Source organism: Budorcas taxicolor, chromosome 11 (genome assembly GCF_023091745.1).
Source record: "Budorcas taxicolor isolate Tak-1 chromosome 11, Takin1.1, whole genome shotgun sequence".
Classification (NCBI taxonomy): domain Eukaryota; kingdom Metazoa; phylum Chordata; class Mammalia; order Artiodactyla; family Bovidae; genus Budorcas; species Budorcas taxicolor.
Window position 1 is genome coordinate 45,781,623 of NC_068920.1, and position 13,538 is coordinate 45,795,160.

The 13,538-nt window shown below is 56.0% G+C and overlaps 2 protein-coding genes across 4 annotated transcripts in view; one reads left to right on the forward strand and one right to left on the reverse strand.

Moving 5' to 3' along the window:
• MOCS1 (molybdenum cofactor synthesis 1) overlaps positions 1 to 5,370 on the forward strand; it is a 34,504-nt gene extending 29,134 nt beyond the window's left edge. For 2 of the 3 annotated variants that reach the window (XM_052648458.1, XM_052648460.1), the window contains 3 exons: positions 426 to 546; positions 1,042 to 1,089; positions 3,251 to 5,370. In XM_052648458.1, the coding sequence (XP_052504418.1) occupies positions 426 to 546; positions 1,042 to 1,089; positions 3,251 to 4,011 (930 nt within the window). In that variant the 3' untranslated portion in view covers positions 4,012 to 5,370. The remainder of the gene's footprint in view (positions 1 to 425; positions 547 to 1,041; positions 1,090 to 3,250) is intronic. The other variant, XM_052648459.1, reaches the window with a different exon arrangement.
• The window catches only part of DAAM2 (dishevelled associated activator of morphogenesis 2), a 130,900-nt gene continuing 122,729 nt past the window's right edge, over positions 5,368 to 13,538 (reverse strand). Inside the window, exons 20-25 of the mRNA XM_052648457.1 lie at positions 12,522 to 12,690; positions 12,014 to 12,121; positions 11,072 to 11,132; positions 9,772 to 9,903; positions 8,563 to 8,733; positions 5,368 to 8,369 (exon numbers count right to left, since the gene is read on the reverse strand). Of these exons, the coding sequence (XP_052504417.1) occupies positions 8,148 to 8,369; positions 8,563 to 8,733; positions 9,772 to 9,903; positions 11,072 to 11,132; positions 12,014 to 12,121; positions 12,522 to 12,690 (863 nt within the window). The 3' untranslated portion in view covers positions 5,368 to 8,147. The remainder of the gene's footprint in view (positions 8,370 to 8,562; positions 8,734 to 9,771; positions 9,904 to 11,071; positions 11,133 to 12,013; positions 12,122 to 12,521; positions 12,691 to 13,538) is intronic.

The following is a 13,538-nucleotide window of genomic DNA, read 5'->3' on the forward strand; positions in this document are numbered from 1 at the left end:
ATGGTCTGTGTGTGCCGGTCTCCCAGGAGACCGTTTGGACGCGGCTCCCACTCTCTGGGATCTGTTCTGGCAGCCAAGAGGCCATTCCACGGACTGTCTCAGGAGAAGGTACGAATCTAGATTTTGATGCGCTGTCTCTGTTGGCGATTAATTAAGTTTTTAAAGCACACTCTACACCCTGAAAGAAGCATGGCTGGAAGTCAGACACAGGCCTTGTCTGGTTTTGCCTTCCTGCCCTTGCAGCCCCTCTTGACTACTCCATCTAGCACCTTCGGCCTCTCATTGCAGGAAATCTTGCTTTGAGTCTGACCAGCCATGGGAGGCCCTCCTGCTCAGCCCAGGGCGGGGTACTCCTCTAAGAGTGGGGACCAGGGCTCAGGATCCAGAGGGTGTGTTGGCCTCACCCACCATGTGACCCTCTCCAGGTCTGCCTCTTCGGGAACTCAGAGGTGTCTCTACGGGATCACCTGCGGGGAGGGGCCTCCGAGGAGGAGCTGCTGAGGGTCATCGGGGCTGCAGTGGGCAGGAAGAAGCGGCAGCACGCAGGTAGGGTGCAGGGAGGCCAGGCTGGGTGGCGAGTGGGCTGTTGGCAGCAGGAGGGAGGTCTGTACTTTGGGGGCAGGAGGATGAGGGGCAGCCTGGGGACCCTGTGTGGTCTGTGCTCTCCATCACTCCTCTTGGACCTCTTGACTTGGGGGTGCAGTGATGCTTCTTGGCCCAGCAGAGCCCACGCGAGACAGGGGAGCCCAGAGGCTCTGGGGCCGTTCTCATTGGGTGGGGGAAAAAGAGGGGTGTCATGGCCTCAGTCATCCCACACATTGTCTTCCACCAAGGCAGGGTCCTGGCACCCACGTGCGCTCTGGGCTCTGTCATGGGCGGCCTTGCAGGGTCCTGCAGGGGGTTTTGCTGGGGTGCATGTAGGTGAATGCGTGTCCCGCGGCTCTCACACCACTGTGTCCATCGTGCGTTTAGTGAACTCTCTTCCCTGCCCTCTTTCTCCCCCGTCCCGACTCTCCTCTCCCCACCCTTCCCTCACCCCAGGCATGTTCAGTATCTCCCAGATGAAGAACCGGCCCATGATCCTCATCGGTGGGTGACCCATCAGTACGTAACCACGCACTCTTGTCACTGGGGGTCCCCTGGGGCAGGGCCCCTGCCATAAGGCAGCCCCCCGCCCCGATCCTGCACTTCATCCTGAGGTTTTCATCCTTCATCTTTTCCTGCCCCATCCAGCCTTTACTGCTGCTTTTCTTCCCTTCCGCGGCTCCTCCTCACAACACATCCCCAGAAGTCATCATGCTGTCTCACAAGAGATCAGGCTTGGGGAGTGGGGTGGCTCTAAGTTCATGATCGCTGCGGTAGTTGTCCCCTGAGAGTGGAGTTTCTGGTTAAGACAGAGACCTGTCCTTGGCCCTGGAATCTCCCAGCTCGGATGCAGTCATTGTCTGTCCCTCCCCTTCCGCCCTGAGGGTCAGGCCACGAGTGTGTCTGGACCATCAGTGCCACTGGGCCGTGTGTTGTTATGTTTCTGTGCCGGGCAGCGCTTAGGCAGCTAAGCAAGCGCATGGCTCAGCTTTCTATGGAGGACGCAGCCAGGATCGCAGCTACCTAATTCCTGAACTCCCGGGAGCTGAACGTATGTACCCAGGGTGTCCCTAGAAGGAAATGGCAACCGAATCCAGTATTCTTGTCTAGAGAATCCTGTGGACAGAGGAGCTTGGTGGGCTGCTGTCCATAGCGTAGCACAGAGTCAGACACAACTGAAGCGGCTTAGCATGCATGCATGCACTGGAGAAGGAAATGGCAACCCACTCCAGTATCCTTGCCTGGGGAATCCCAGGGATGGGGGAGCCTGGTGGGCAGGCATCTGTGGGGTCGCACAGAGTCAGATATGACTGAAGCGACTTAGCAGCAGCAGCAGAGTGTCTCTCTCCCCTATGCATAGGATGCTTCAAGCAGAAACCCCTTGTTATTGAGCTGCATGTGGGCTCTAACCCTAGGGACCTGGCCGGTCCACAAGGAGCTTTAGGGATGCTGTCACCCAGCTGGCACATGCCCAGGCTAAAGCAGGGGAGGCCTTGCCCCCTTGGCCACAGGCAGATCTGGGCCCCTGAATCGTGCCCTAAGCAAGAGAAGGCAGAGAGAACAGCTAGGGGCGAGGGTTCTTTTCTTCAGCACGTGGAGCAGAGCCAGCCAGTGCCCTGAGGCAGCCCAGGGGCCACACCAGCCTCCCTCACCACAGCGTGCCATTGAGGGGAAAGCCATGTCAGCTCTCTTCTGCCCTCACCTCCACACCCTCCTCCTCCTGTATTGGGCCTTGACCCAGGCTGACACGCCTTGATGGCAGAGAGTGGGGGATGCCTGGATAACCACGCCCACCCTCCCACTGAGGGAGGTCGTATCTGTGACACTGACAATTTGGGGAACCCAGAGCATGTTGGAAGGCTGGGAGTTGGGAGACCTGATTGATTCACAAGGAGTAAGGTTAGTGTCAGGATATAGAGTAACTTGAGTGGGCTCATTTTTCATAAAACCGAGAGTTGTCCAGAACGGGGCCGCTTAGACTGTCACACGCACTTGAATCCCTTAGAGATCTTGCTATTTCAGACTCGGATTTGAGAGGTCTAGGCTGTCTCTCTAACAGTTCTCAGAAGGTGCTGGTCCCCGGACCACCCTTTGAGTAACAAGAGCCTACAAGGTGGTTCCCCAGGTCCCTGGGACCATGGGAAGCAGCCTGTTGCTTCGTGTGCACTTCTGATGTGCTTGAGATGTCATTGAAATAGATTCATTATTTCCCTTAGAATCTTGTCTGCAAAGCAGATGATTACTGTTAGCCCTTCCTGCAAAACTTGAAGATGAGAGTAACTAATTGATAATTCAGGCTGAGGCCTGGCTATAGTTTTAAGAAAATGAAGGGACAGAGTGGTCGTGTGATCGAGGCTCCAGTCTTCAGACCTTGCATGGTGGCAGCAAGCGGGAGCACCCCCACCCTCCACTGCAGGGCAGGTAGAGACCCCGACCCTTGCTCTCTGTACCTCCTGGTGAGGAAGCCTGCGTAGTTACATTCTGGGGGTCCCTTCTCTGTGGATCTTCTCTTTTCTGTCTTTTCTCACTGTGCTCTTGGCCCTTCATTCCACGTTCCCTGACATGAATGGGGGAGCTCGGGGTGGGATGGGGAGAGAGTCAGGGGAGGAGATGGTTTTGCAGAAGACCCTTTTGGACTGAGTCCCCTCTTCTGCCTTCATTCTAGAGTTATTTTTGATGCGCCAAGATTCCCCACCAGCCCTTCCAAGCACTTTCCGGAACTCTCTCCGTGTTCAGGTTCTGAGACACAGAGTGAGTTTCTCCAGCCAGATAGTGACTTTATGGAAAGGAGGCGGGGTCCCCCAGGCCCTTCTTGTTGCCCAGCAGTGGCTGGGGTCCAGCCTCCCTCAGAGACACTTCAGTTCCCACCTGGACTCAGATGCCAACCCAAAGTGCCTTAGCCCAACAGAGCCCCAGGCTCCTGCCGCCTCCTCAGGACCTCTGCCAGACTCTGAGCAACTGACCCACGTGGACACAGAAGGACGGATGGCTATGGTGGACGTGGGCAGGAAGCCAGACACAGAGCGGGTGGCCGTGGCCTCGGCCGTGGTCCTCCTGGGGCCTGTGGCCTTCAAGCTCATCCAGGAGAACCAGCTCAAGAAGGGAGATGCCCTGGCGGTGGCCCAGCTGGCAGGCATCCAGGCAGCCAAGCTGACCAGCCAGCTGATCCCTCTCTGCCACCATGTGGCACTGAGCCACGTCCAGGTGCAGCTGGAGCTGGACCGCGCACGCCACGCCGCGGTGATCCAGGCGTCCTGCCGGGCCCGGGGCCCCACCGGGGTGGAGATGGAGGCCCTGACCGCCGCTGCCACGGCTGCCCTCGCCCTGTACGACATGTGCAAGGCCGTCAGCAGGGACATCGTATTGGCGGAGATCAAGCTCGTTAGCAAGACTGGGGGTCAGCGAGGGGACTTCCATCGAACGTAGAGCTCCTGCCCCCGCTCTCACCCCCAGGCCGGCAAGGTCAAGCAATGGGATGTGGTTTCAACCCAAGAGAAAGAGGTCAAGTTCCTTTCACCAGTTACCTTCAGCCGGTAGGAAACTGAAGCCAGCCCACCCCTTCACTGCTGGATGACCTTCACTGACCTACAGGGTTTCCTGTCTTCCAAGAGGAAACCAGCAGGGCCTTCAGCCTTCCTGGACCCTAAGGTTGTGCCTGGGAGGGTTATCTAACCTTGCTAGATAATCACAGTGTGATTTGTGAACTTTTTGAGACAATCAGTCAAGCCCATGACCTCCACTTCTCGAGTGGGTTTTCTCTTCTCCTCCTCTTCCCGGGAGGAACAAGGGCTTATAAGCAGAGGAACCCGCTCTGAGGAAGGGAATGTGGCTCACCCCAGAAATGGATCACTTCTCTTTAACTGCAGCCCCGGCCTCCCCGCCGTGCTGCCTCAAAAAAGCAGGTTATCCCCCTCCCATTGCCTGAGTCTGTCCCATCAGATGCGCAGGCTTCGAGCTTATCAGTTGCACCGTCCTGCCGCTTCTTTCCTTGGCCCCTCCTCCTCCTCAGCAGTATCCCCCATGGGCCACAGCCCCGTAGGCCTCCTGACCGAGCACACCTCCTGTACCCCTTCATCCTGGGACACACCAGGTGGGGAGGAGCGGTGGAGCTTGCCTTCACCCTCACTGCGCACAAAATAAAGCCACGATGCCAGCTTTGGAGATGCAGGAGTGTCCGTGCCGAGGGCACCGAGCCGTGATGTAAGGTCTGCCCTGCCGCCTAAACCCTCGCCCCCTGGGGGAATAGGAGCTGCAGAGATGCTGGAAAAGGCGGGGGCATGCAGAGAACATGCTCTCCTCCCTGGGGGAGAAGAGAAGCTTGGAGTAGGAGGCATGGAGATGCAGCGTCTCCTGTAGCAGCATCAGCTGGGGGCGTCCCAAGTGCCTCCCTTCAGGGGTGCGGTTAGAGGCTCCTGGTTTTCACATCCCCCCAAAACACGATGCGCTCGCTGGGTTCTCTCGACATTGGTGGGATAGCGTGACCCACCCTCTCACCCCACCCTACCTGCTTCCGTCTGCCCTACACCCAGGTCTGCTGGGAAACCAGTAACAGCCACCCAGTTCTCAGACCGTGGAAACTGGCTTTTTCTTTTCCAAGTCCTCCCACCTTGGCTGATTTCAAGGTACCGTACAATGTGAACTGGCTTGCGGAATCCCTGAGGTGGTAACAGTCAGTGCTCCCAGCGCTGGTAGGATCCGGTCCCAACACCCCACAGGCTCTGCCCCCTCCCCAGCACACTTCACATCCCCACCTGGGAAGGAGACACAGGTTTCAAGGCAGGCTAGGTGAGGGTGGTACAGATTTAATATTTTTTAGTATTATATTCTTATAAAAAAGGTGCAGGCGAAAAGGACACTGCAGATTTTGTACATTAGCCTCATCTGTCGTCTGAAAGAGCTGGTGGGAACAGCCTTGGTGTGGAGGTGGCAGAGGTCGGGGACATGGCCATCCCCCACCCCCACCCCCAGTGGGTGCAAAGTGGGAGGGTGAAGCCTGGATCAGACCCTTCCCCATACACCTGGAGAATTTCCTCCTGCTGCTGCCCTGAACACACCCAGCTTCCATCACTGAGAGGAAGGGGTGGGCGGTGGCTGTTGCTGCTGAGAAAGGGACAGGTTGCATCAGGTTAATTGGAGTTTTACACTGGACACACAATAAGACAGCTAGAGAAACTAACCCATAGGTGGCAGGTGCAGGGTGGAGGTGGGGCGGGAAGGGCATGGGGGAATGACCGAGGAACAAATGTAACAGGCGTAAACACGGAGTGTATCGAGGACCAACTCGGCCATCTCTAAGGCGCCTGCCCCTCTTGCTGAGTCGGCCACGATGGTCCACAGTCCAAGGCACTGTTGGCCATCTGGCTACAGCAGCGTCTGGTGTCAGAGCCACTGGCCAGATCTAGAAAATAATAAATAGAGAAGGCAAAACCTTTAGAAGTGAGACGCCTGAGCCCTGGAACAATATATGCATCCTCTGTAAACAGTTAAACCATACTGTGCTTTTTCTGTGATTCCCAACGTGTCTTGCCAAGCGCTTGTTATCCCTTCTTTTCCTGGTGCGTATCTAGTCTTCCATGGTGGGTGAGAACGCTGGGATCTGGACAGGCCTGCCGCATAGGTGGGGAGGCCACCCTGCCTCCATGGGTGAGGAGGACTCCGGCCTGGCCAGTCTTGGGAGGGCCTTAAGAGGCCCCACCACAACCTTCCCATCATCCCAGCGCCGGCTTCTTAACAGCGGGGGCTCGTGGGTGGCACATTGCTCTGCGGCCGGTCTTCCTGGAGGCCTTCCCTGGCCCTCACACGGACTCCAGTGGCCTTTTCACACCTGTCCCCGTCACACTCACACTTACTCCAGTCCCTCCCCCTCGAACCAACACACGTGCTGGGCTCACCAACCCTGTGTTTCTCCCCCACCCCGCAGCTACTCTGGTTCCACCCCCAGAAAAGGCAGCTGAAGAGTGGGCCCCAGCCCACCAGTCTGTCCACTGGCAATAACCCTGAGCTGGAGGAGGTCAGAGGTGAGAATCAGAAGAGGAGGGCAGGACAGAAGGGCAGGGAGCCTGTTGATGGGGGAGGCGGGGTGGGGGTCAGGCAGGTCTCCGACACTGAGGATGAGGGGTTAATTCTAGGAGATGGGAAATGTATTAAAAGTATGAACCTTGCTGGAGTTGGGCTTACCCTGTCCTTTTACGAGAGAAAACTATAGATAGCAGTCGTCATCCTGCCCCATGAGGACAGTTCTAGGACAGAATGAAGGTGAGAGTGGACAGGAGCACCAGAATGGGCCCCCTGGAAGTCAGGTGGGCCAAATCAGGCACCAGAGATGGGCGAGTGGGGACCCCCTCAGCTTTCCACCATTGGCTCCCCTGAGCAGTGTACTCCCCGGCTTCTCCTGCCTTGCTCTGCTGTGCCTCATGTCTGAATGCTGCTGATGGGGTGGGGGCGGGGGTGCCCTCTTACCCCCTTAGAGGTGGCAGAGGGAAAGCTTTTGCCCTTGGGACCTCTCAGGAACCGATGCCCCAGGGCTAACCTCAGCCAGATACAGGCAGTTTAAAGCAGCCCCATGCAGGCTGAACAGAGCAGGAGGTCACTGCAGATGTTAAGAGAAGTGTGGGCTCTGAGTGACGGTGGTGACGCAGGAGCTCTAGTGTGAACCTAGCCATTCAAGCGCTGGCTTCTGGAACCCCCAGCCAACATGTGAGGTCACTGTCTCCAAGACAATAGTCAGGATATACCAGGTCTGGGTGGGGAAGGAGAATTCTGTTCCAGAATCCCTGTGCCTAGGATCCAGGGTGTGATGATGGAGTATTTGTTGAACCCTTACCGGATCCATCAAATACCTGATGATGAGCCACGGTCATGGGAACCCAAAGGTGAGTTTTGAAATTCTGGATTAGTAGACTGGAGATGGCAGGAGAAAAGGGAAAGAGACTTATGACATGCCAGAGAGGGGCCAGCGGACTTGTGATCTAGGAAATGGGTACTGCCGCCCTGTCGTGGTGACTTGGTCCCCGCAGCATCCTCCCAGCGTTGTTTTTTTTCTTTCCTGGAACACATAGCTGGCATCTCTAATGCCTCTTCCATTTGATAGGATACTTCACCCCAGATCAATGTTCCATCAACCCTACTCTTGAGAGATGGGGGCCTGGGTGCCCCCACCCCGCTGTTAACTCCCCACGGCGTGGAAAATCTGGACATGGTCTGTGGACCTCGCTCCAGTCTAGATCAGGAACAGCTCTGTGCCAACACACAGGTGCCCATGCTGCAGGGTGGGGAACAGGGCCCCTTCAGCCGGGGCTGGCTAGGGAGGTCCAAGTCAGCCTCGGGAGAGTGACTGCTGGGGCTGGGGTGCAGGAAGAAGAATGGGAAGTGGAGATGGGGGGAACCCCTTCAGATGGGGAGACACCAGGGTCCTGCCACACACAGCCCTGCCCCCAGGACCCAGCCCAGGGCTCTAAGCCCAGCACCAAGTCGCCTAAGTATCACTCTCGCGCCTCCTCCACTCGTCCCCTCGGGGGACCCATCCCTGTCTCCCAGTCTCCCGCTGCCGGCCAGTCCTCAGGTCAATAATTTAGCCTGCTTATCGCCCGCTCCCGGGTGGCTTCCAGGGCCTGGCTCCCTGATCGCTTGCGGCTGCGCTTGAGTTTGCACAAGTCCTTGTCGAAAACTTCTCCGGAGCGCAGGGCCGACACCAGGTCGTCAAACTCGCCGCCTTCCTCCAGCGCGCTGCCCGCGTGCACCTTTCGCTGCCGCTGCCACCGCTCGCGTTCCCGCTGCTCCTTCAGCTGGGGAGTGGTGGGGCGGGGGAGGCGAAGAGGGAAGGTGAGGGGGCTGGCAGCCACAGGGTGACTGACGCCTGGGCTGCGTCTGCCCCCTGGCCACCCCTGGGGCGCCCCGAGCCTCCCGCTCCCAGTGCGCGCTCCCCCGCCAGCTCGCCGTTCTCGGCTGCACATGCCCAGCCCCCCTCGGCCCCCTTACCATGGCCTCCATGCGCGCCCTCCGCTCCTCCTCCTCTTTCCTCCTGCGCATGGCCTCCAGGTCCTGCCGGGCCTCTGAGAAAGCCTGCAGGAAGGCGTCAAAGATGCCGAAGAACTCGTCCGGCTGCATCTTGCTGTCCTGCTCCCCAAAGTGTGTCAGGGCCTTGGAGAACTGTGGGGAGAGAAGGGTTAATGGAGGGTCCCCCGCCTGAGCCCAGTGGGCAGGTGGGTTCTAGCCAGAGCAGAGCTCATCCAGGTAGAGGACCTTAGGCTGAGGGGGCAGGAATAGAGAGGGGAGATCCCCCATTGTCATCCCGGGTAAGGGCAAGGCTGAAGGAAAGGCTTGACACCTGCCAGAGGTGAGGGACCCAAGCCACCTCTGGGTCCATTAGGGTGTAGGTACAGGACCAGGAGCTACAGAGCTAGGGAAGCACATCCACAGGCCAGGACCTGCCTGGTTAGAACCCAAAAGGATGTCAGATCATCTAGTTATTGGGCTAGTTGTTTAACCACTCTGTGCCTCAGTTTCCTCATCTGTAAAATGGGGATAACAGGACTACTTCATGATGTTGGGGGAGTTAAATGAGTTAGTGATGTAGGGCGCTAGCCACGTGCCTGGCACTGTTTACTGACAGCCACGTCTGTAATTCAACCTGCTGAAAACCCTCTAAGACAGCCCTCATGACTCTTAAGCGTGCTCCTTGGACTGGCAGCAGGGACATCTCCCAGAAGCCAGTTGGAAGACTGAATCTTCGGCCCCAACCCAGACCCTAAATGAGCACCCATATCTCAATAGGACTCTCGCAGCAGGGGTCCAGGGGCATGCCTGCCGGCGAGGCAAAACAACTGAGAGCAAAGCTGGGCTCTGGAGTCTGGCTTCACCCAGCTCTCTCTAGCACAGCTGGGCAACCTTGGGCAAGTTACTTAACCTCACTGGATGTCGCACATCTGTCGAATAGGACAATACCCCTTCAAGAGACCCATAAGGTGGGTGGTGAGGCAGATGGTGGAAAATGCTCAACAAGGTGCCTGACACTGGTCGCGGATGGTAAGTTTTACAACAGAGTTGCTTTTCTTGCAGGAGTGAGGACAGGTTTCTCCTCAAAGCTCTGTGCCTCTGGGTGGGTCCCTCTGCGCCCTCTGTGGTGGGGGTGGTGCAGGTGGAGAGGAGTCGGGGTGGGGTCAGCCTGCAGGCTTGGGGCCCCCTTACCTTGGCCCTGGCTTCATTGAGCTGGTCCTCCAGCTCTGAGAAGCTGAAGCTGGAGACCGTGATGAAATCGCTCATGACCGGCACAAACTTGTCGTTCGGATCCCGCACCTGCCGTTTCTGATATTCCAGCTCCTGAGGAGGGAGAGCCAAGTGCTGGTCAGTCCTGTGCCAGGACGAGAGTCAGGCGTCCCGGCTCACCCCATCCCCCACCCTTCTTGCCAGCTGCCGGCTCTGAGTCTTTAGGAAGGGGCACACCCCAAGCCTCCAGGTCTAGGGGTGGCAAAGAGTGTGAGCTCTCAGCCAGTCTGCCTGCCTCAATCCTTCCCTCCTCCCCACTGCCATCTTGCTCCAGGTCCTGGGACCAGCACCGTGAAGTTTTCTATGAAATAGGTTCTTGGGCTCACTCAGAATTAGAATCCGCATTTTAATAAGCCCCTCAGGCAATTCATGGGCGGATTAAAGTGTGAGATGCATTTCCAAATCTCCACGCGATGCTGCTGCTCCATGGAGAGCATTTCGGGTAGTGCTTAAAAGAGCTATAAATTAGGAAGTGTGCCCCCTCCTGCCACAATAATGGCAACAAAAGGTTCTTTCTCTTACTTCTTTCTCTAAACCCATTACTCCCTTAGCTGCCTACCCACCCCCACACGGTGAAGATGAGAAGGCGCTCCAGTTTCTGGGTGTAGGGGCCAACCCCATACTGGGTACCAGAGACAGCGCATCATCGGAGAAGCCTTTAGAGCTGGAATAGGACGACGACAGTGGTCCCCAGTGTCACACTGGGTGCTACCTGCCATGAGCCATTTCCAAGGCCTGCAGATCCTCTTTCCCATCCATCTGAATCAATCTTTTTTTTTAATTTAATTGGAGGCTAATTACAATATTGTAGTAGTTTCTGCCATACATTGACATGAATCAGCCATGGCTGTACATGTGTCCCCCATCCTGAACTCCCCTCCCAGCTCCCTCCCCATCCCATCCCTTAATATGTGGCTAAGTCACCATTCATTCCCATCCCCTCTATGGTGACAGGTTGCACTGTCTTGGATGGATGTCCCCTATTCAGGAGTCTAAATCTAAGCCTTGAATAATTCAGCTACCCTTTCCTGAGGGCCCACTCTGTGCTGGAGGCTGTGTCCGTTGCGCCAGCTGTTCTGTCAGTCCCGCCAGGAGTTTTGGGTCACAGAGATGCCTCCAGCGGAATCTGCACCTGGGGTTCCACCCTCTGGCCCAGTGACAGGCAGCCACCAACCCAGGCAGCATCCCTTCAAACCCAGGCGGGCACAGACGATGTACTCACCACCTCGACTGCTCTGAGGCCCCTCCTGAGGTTGCCTACCTCCTTCTCCAGCTCTGCCAGGCTGGGGGTGAGGGGGTGGGGAGGGGACAAAGGGAGGGAGAGGAGCTGGGGTTAGTTCAGGGCAGTGTCAACCCCAGTGGCCTTGGGATTCAGTGGGCCTGGGTTCCAGCTCTGCTTTTGCTACTAACATGTGGCCCTGGCAAATCACCTCCCCTCTGAGCTCTGACTGTGCATCTCTTGGAGATGCTTGTATCAGCCTGTATATGTTTAGGACTGACTTCTTGCCTATAGCAGATTGCCTTGGTGCCCCCACCCAATAGCTCCTCGGACCATCCATCCCAGTGCGCAGCCCTGACTTCCAACCGCTGAGCACTTTTTCTGGGGGGGGGGGGTGGGTCACAGAGTCATTGCCCCCCCCAAAACTCCTCAGCCAGGGACTGACAGATGATGGTTCCCCTCCTTTGCAGTTTGGGGGGATAAGCAGAGTGAGTGCCCCATGCTGCTGCCCAGCCCTGCAGGCAGGATTAAGCTCTGATGCCTGCAGTGGTAATTGACTTAACAACACTCCCATTGTTGGCATTCTTCCCATATGCCTCCCTTCCCCACTCCCCACTGCGTTTCCTGGGAGAATCTCTGAAATGAGGATTTGACAGCAAATAGTGTCTTTTGTTCTGGAGAAGGAAATGGCAACCCACTCCAGTATTCTTGCCTGGAGAATCCCATAGACAGAGGAGCCTGGCGGGCTACAGTCCATGGGGTCGCTAGAGTCGGACACGACTTAGTGACTAAAGGACAACTCCTAGTGTCTTTTGTTGGGTTCCCCCAGAGCAAGCCCCGAGACACTGTTCATTCCTAGTCAGCCTGGAGTAGCCCCGAAGGAGGAAATTTAGATGAGAGAGTACATGATCACAGGGAAAAGGAAGCCTCAGGGGGTCCCCTCACTTGACTTTGGCGGCTTCTGGAAGGTGCTGCAGCTCAGAGGGCATGTTCAGGATGTCAGGGAAGTGCTTCTCCAGAATCATGATCAGGTAATGGAGCAGAGAGATGTTTCTGTGGGTGAAAGTCAGGTCAGGGTCAGGGGCCAAGGGAACTGGGAACGAAGGTTTGGCAGAAATTAGGCTGAGGTGTTAGGGGAAAGCTGTGACCTATTTTGGGAAGGCTTCCCTGGTGGCTCAGTGGGTAAAGAATCCACCCGCAAATGCAGGAGACACAGGCAGATGCAAGTTCGATCCCCAGGTTGGGAAGATCCCTGGAGAAGGAAATGGCAAGCCCACTCCAGTATTCTTGCCTGGAGAATCCCACGGACAGAGGAGCCTGGTGGGCTGCAGTCCACAGGTCGCAAAGAATTGGATATGACCGACCGAAGCTACAGCACACATGTACAGGAGAGGGGAGAAGGGAGAGGCCAGCGCGGGGTGAGAGAGGGGCTACAGAAGCTGGTAGGTCCCACCTGTCGATGCTGGACTTGGTGTCAGCAATCTTGTTGAGGCTGGCCACCCGGAACCCGTAGGCGCCCCCACGCTGCCCTTTGTTCATGAAGTTGCCGATGGCCAGGACCACCTCCAGCATCCGCGCTAGACGCTTGCTGCGGATCAGCTCCCGGGAGGCCAGCAGGATGGCTGGGGGAGGAGGGACAGGTGAGAGCCCTGCACACGCCAGGGCTTCTGGACCCTCAGATGGTACCACCAGAGTCCAGAAAAGGAGTCGTCAAGTGTCAACTTCAGAGGGGCAGAGGCTATTCCCATGTCCCAGAGGACAAGTTTCTCCACACCTGCCTGCTTCTGGGGGAAGCCGACAAACTCACCAAAAGCCAATTCAGCCACATAACCCTTTCTCAAAATGTGCCAACATTTCCTAAGACTAGACTTAAGAACGTATCTTTCCTACATATAAAGATAACTGTTTTTTTCCTGTGGATATATGCAAGAATATAATACTTTTACTTTTCTAAAGTTAGTGTTAGCTGCTCAGTGACTCTTTTGTGACCCTATGGACTGTAGCCCACCAGGCTCCTCTGTCCATGGGATTTTCCAGGCAAGAATACTGGCATGGGTAGCCATTCCCTTCTCCAGGGGAACTTCCCAACCAGGGATGTAACCTGGGTCTCCTGCATCGTAGGCAGATTTTTTACTATCTGAGCCACCAGGGAAGGCCTTTACTTTTATAAACCTAGTGATTAAAATTTTTAATTTCAGCATGTTACATACTATGGGACTATTTCTGCCTCTTTTGAAGTGCTGTATTTTGTTGATTTTTTTGGAAAGGAAAAAAATCCCTGTCAAATTAAAACATCAACTGCAATAGTCTCACATTTTTTCTTCTATAATGTTATGCTTTGCAGTTGATGGTGCCTTAGATTTGATTAAATAGGTTACATGACAGCCTGTTGAATAGCATTTAAAAATGTTCTCCAACCTTTAGACATTTAAAAATTTCCCTCTAATGCCTTAAATGATACCTTTGCTGG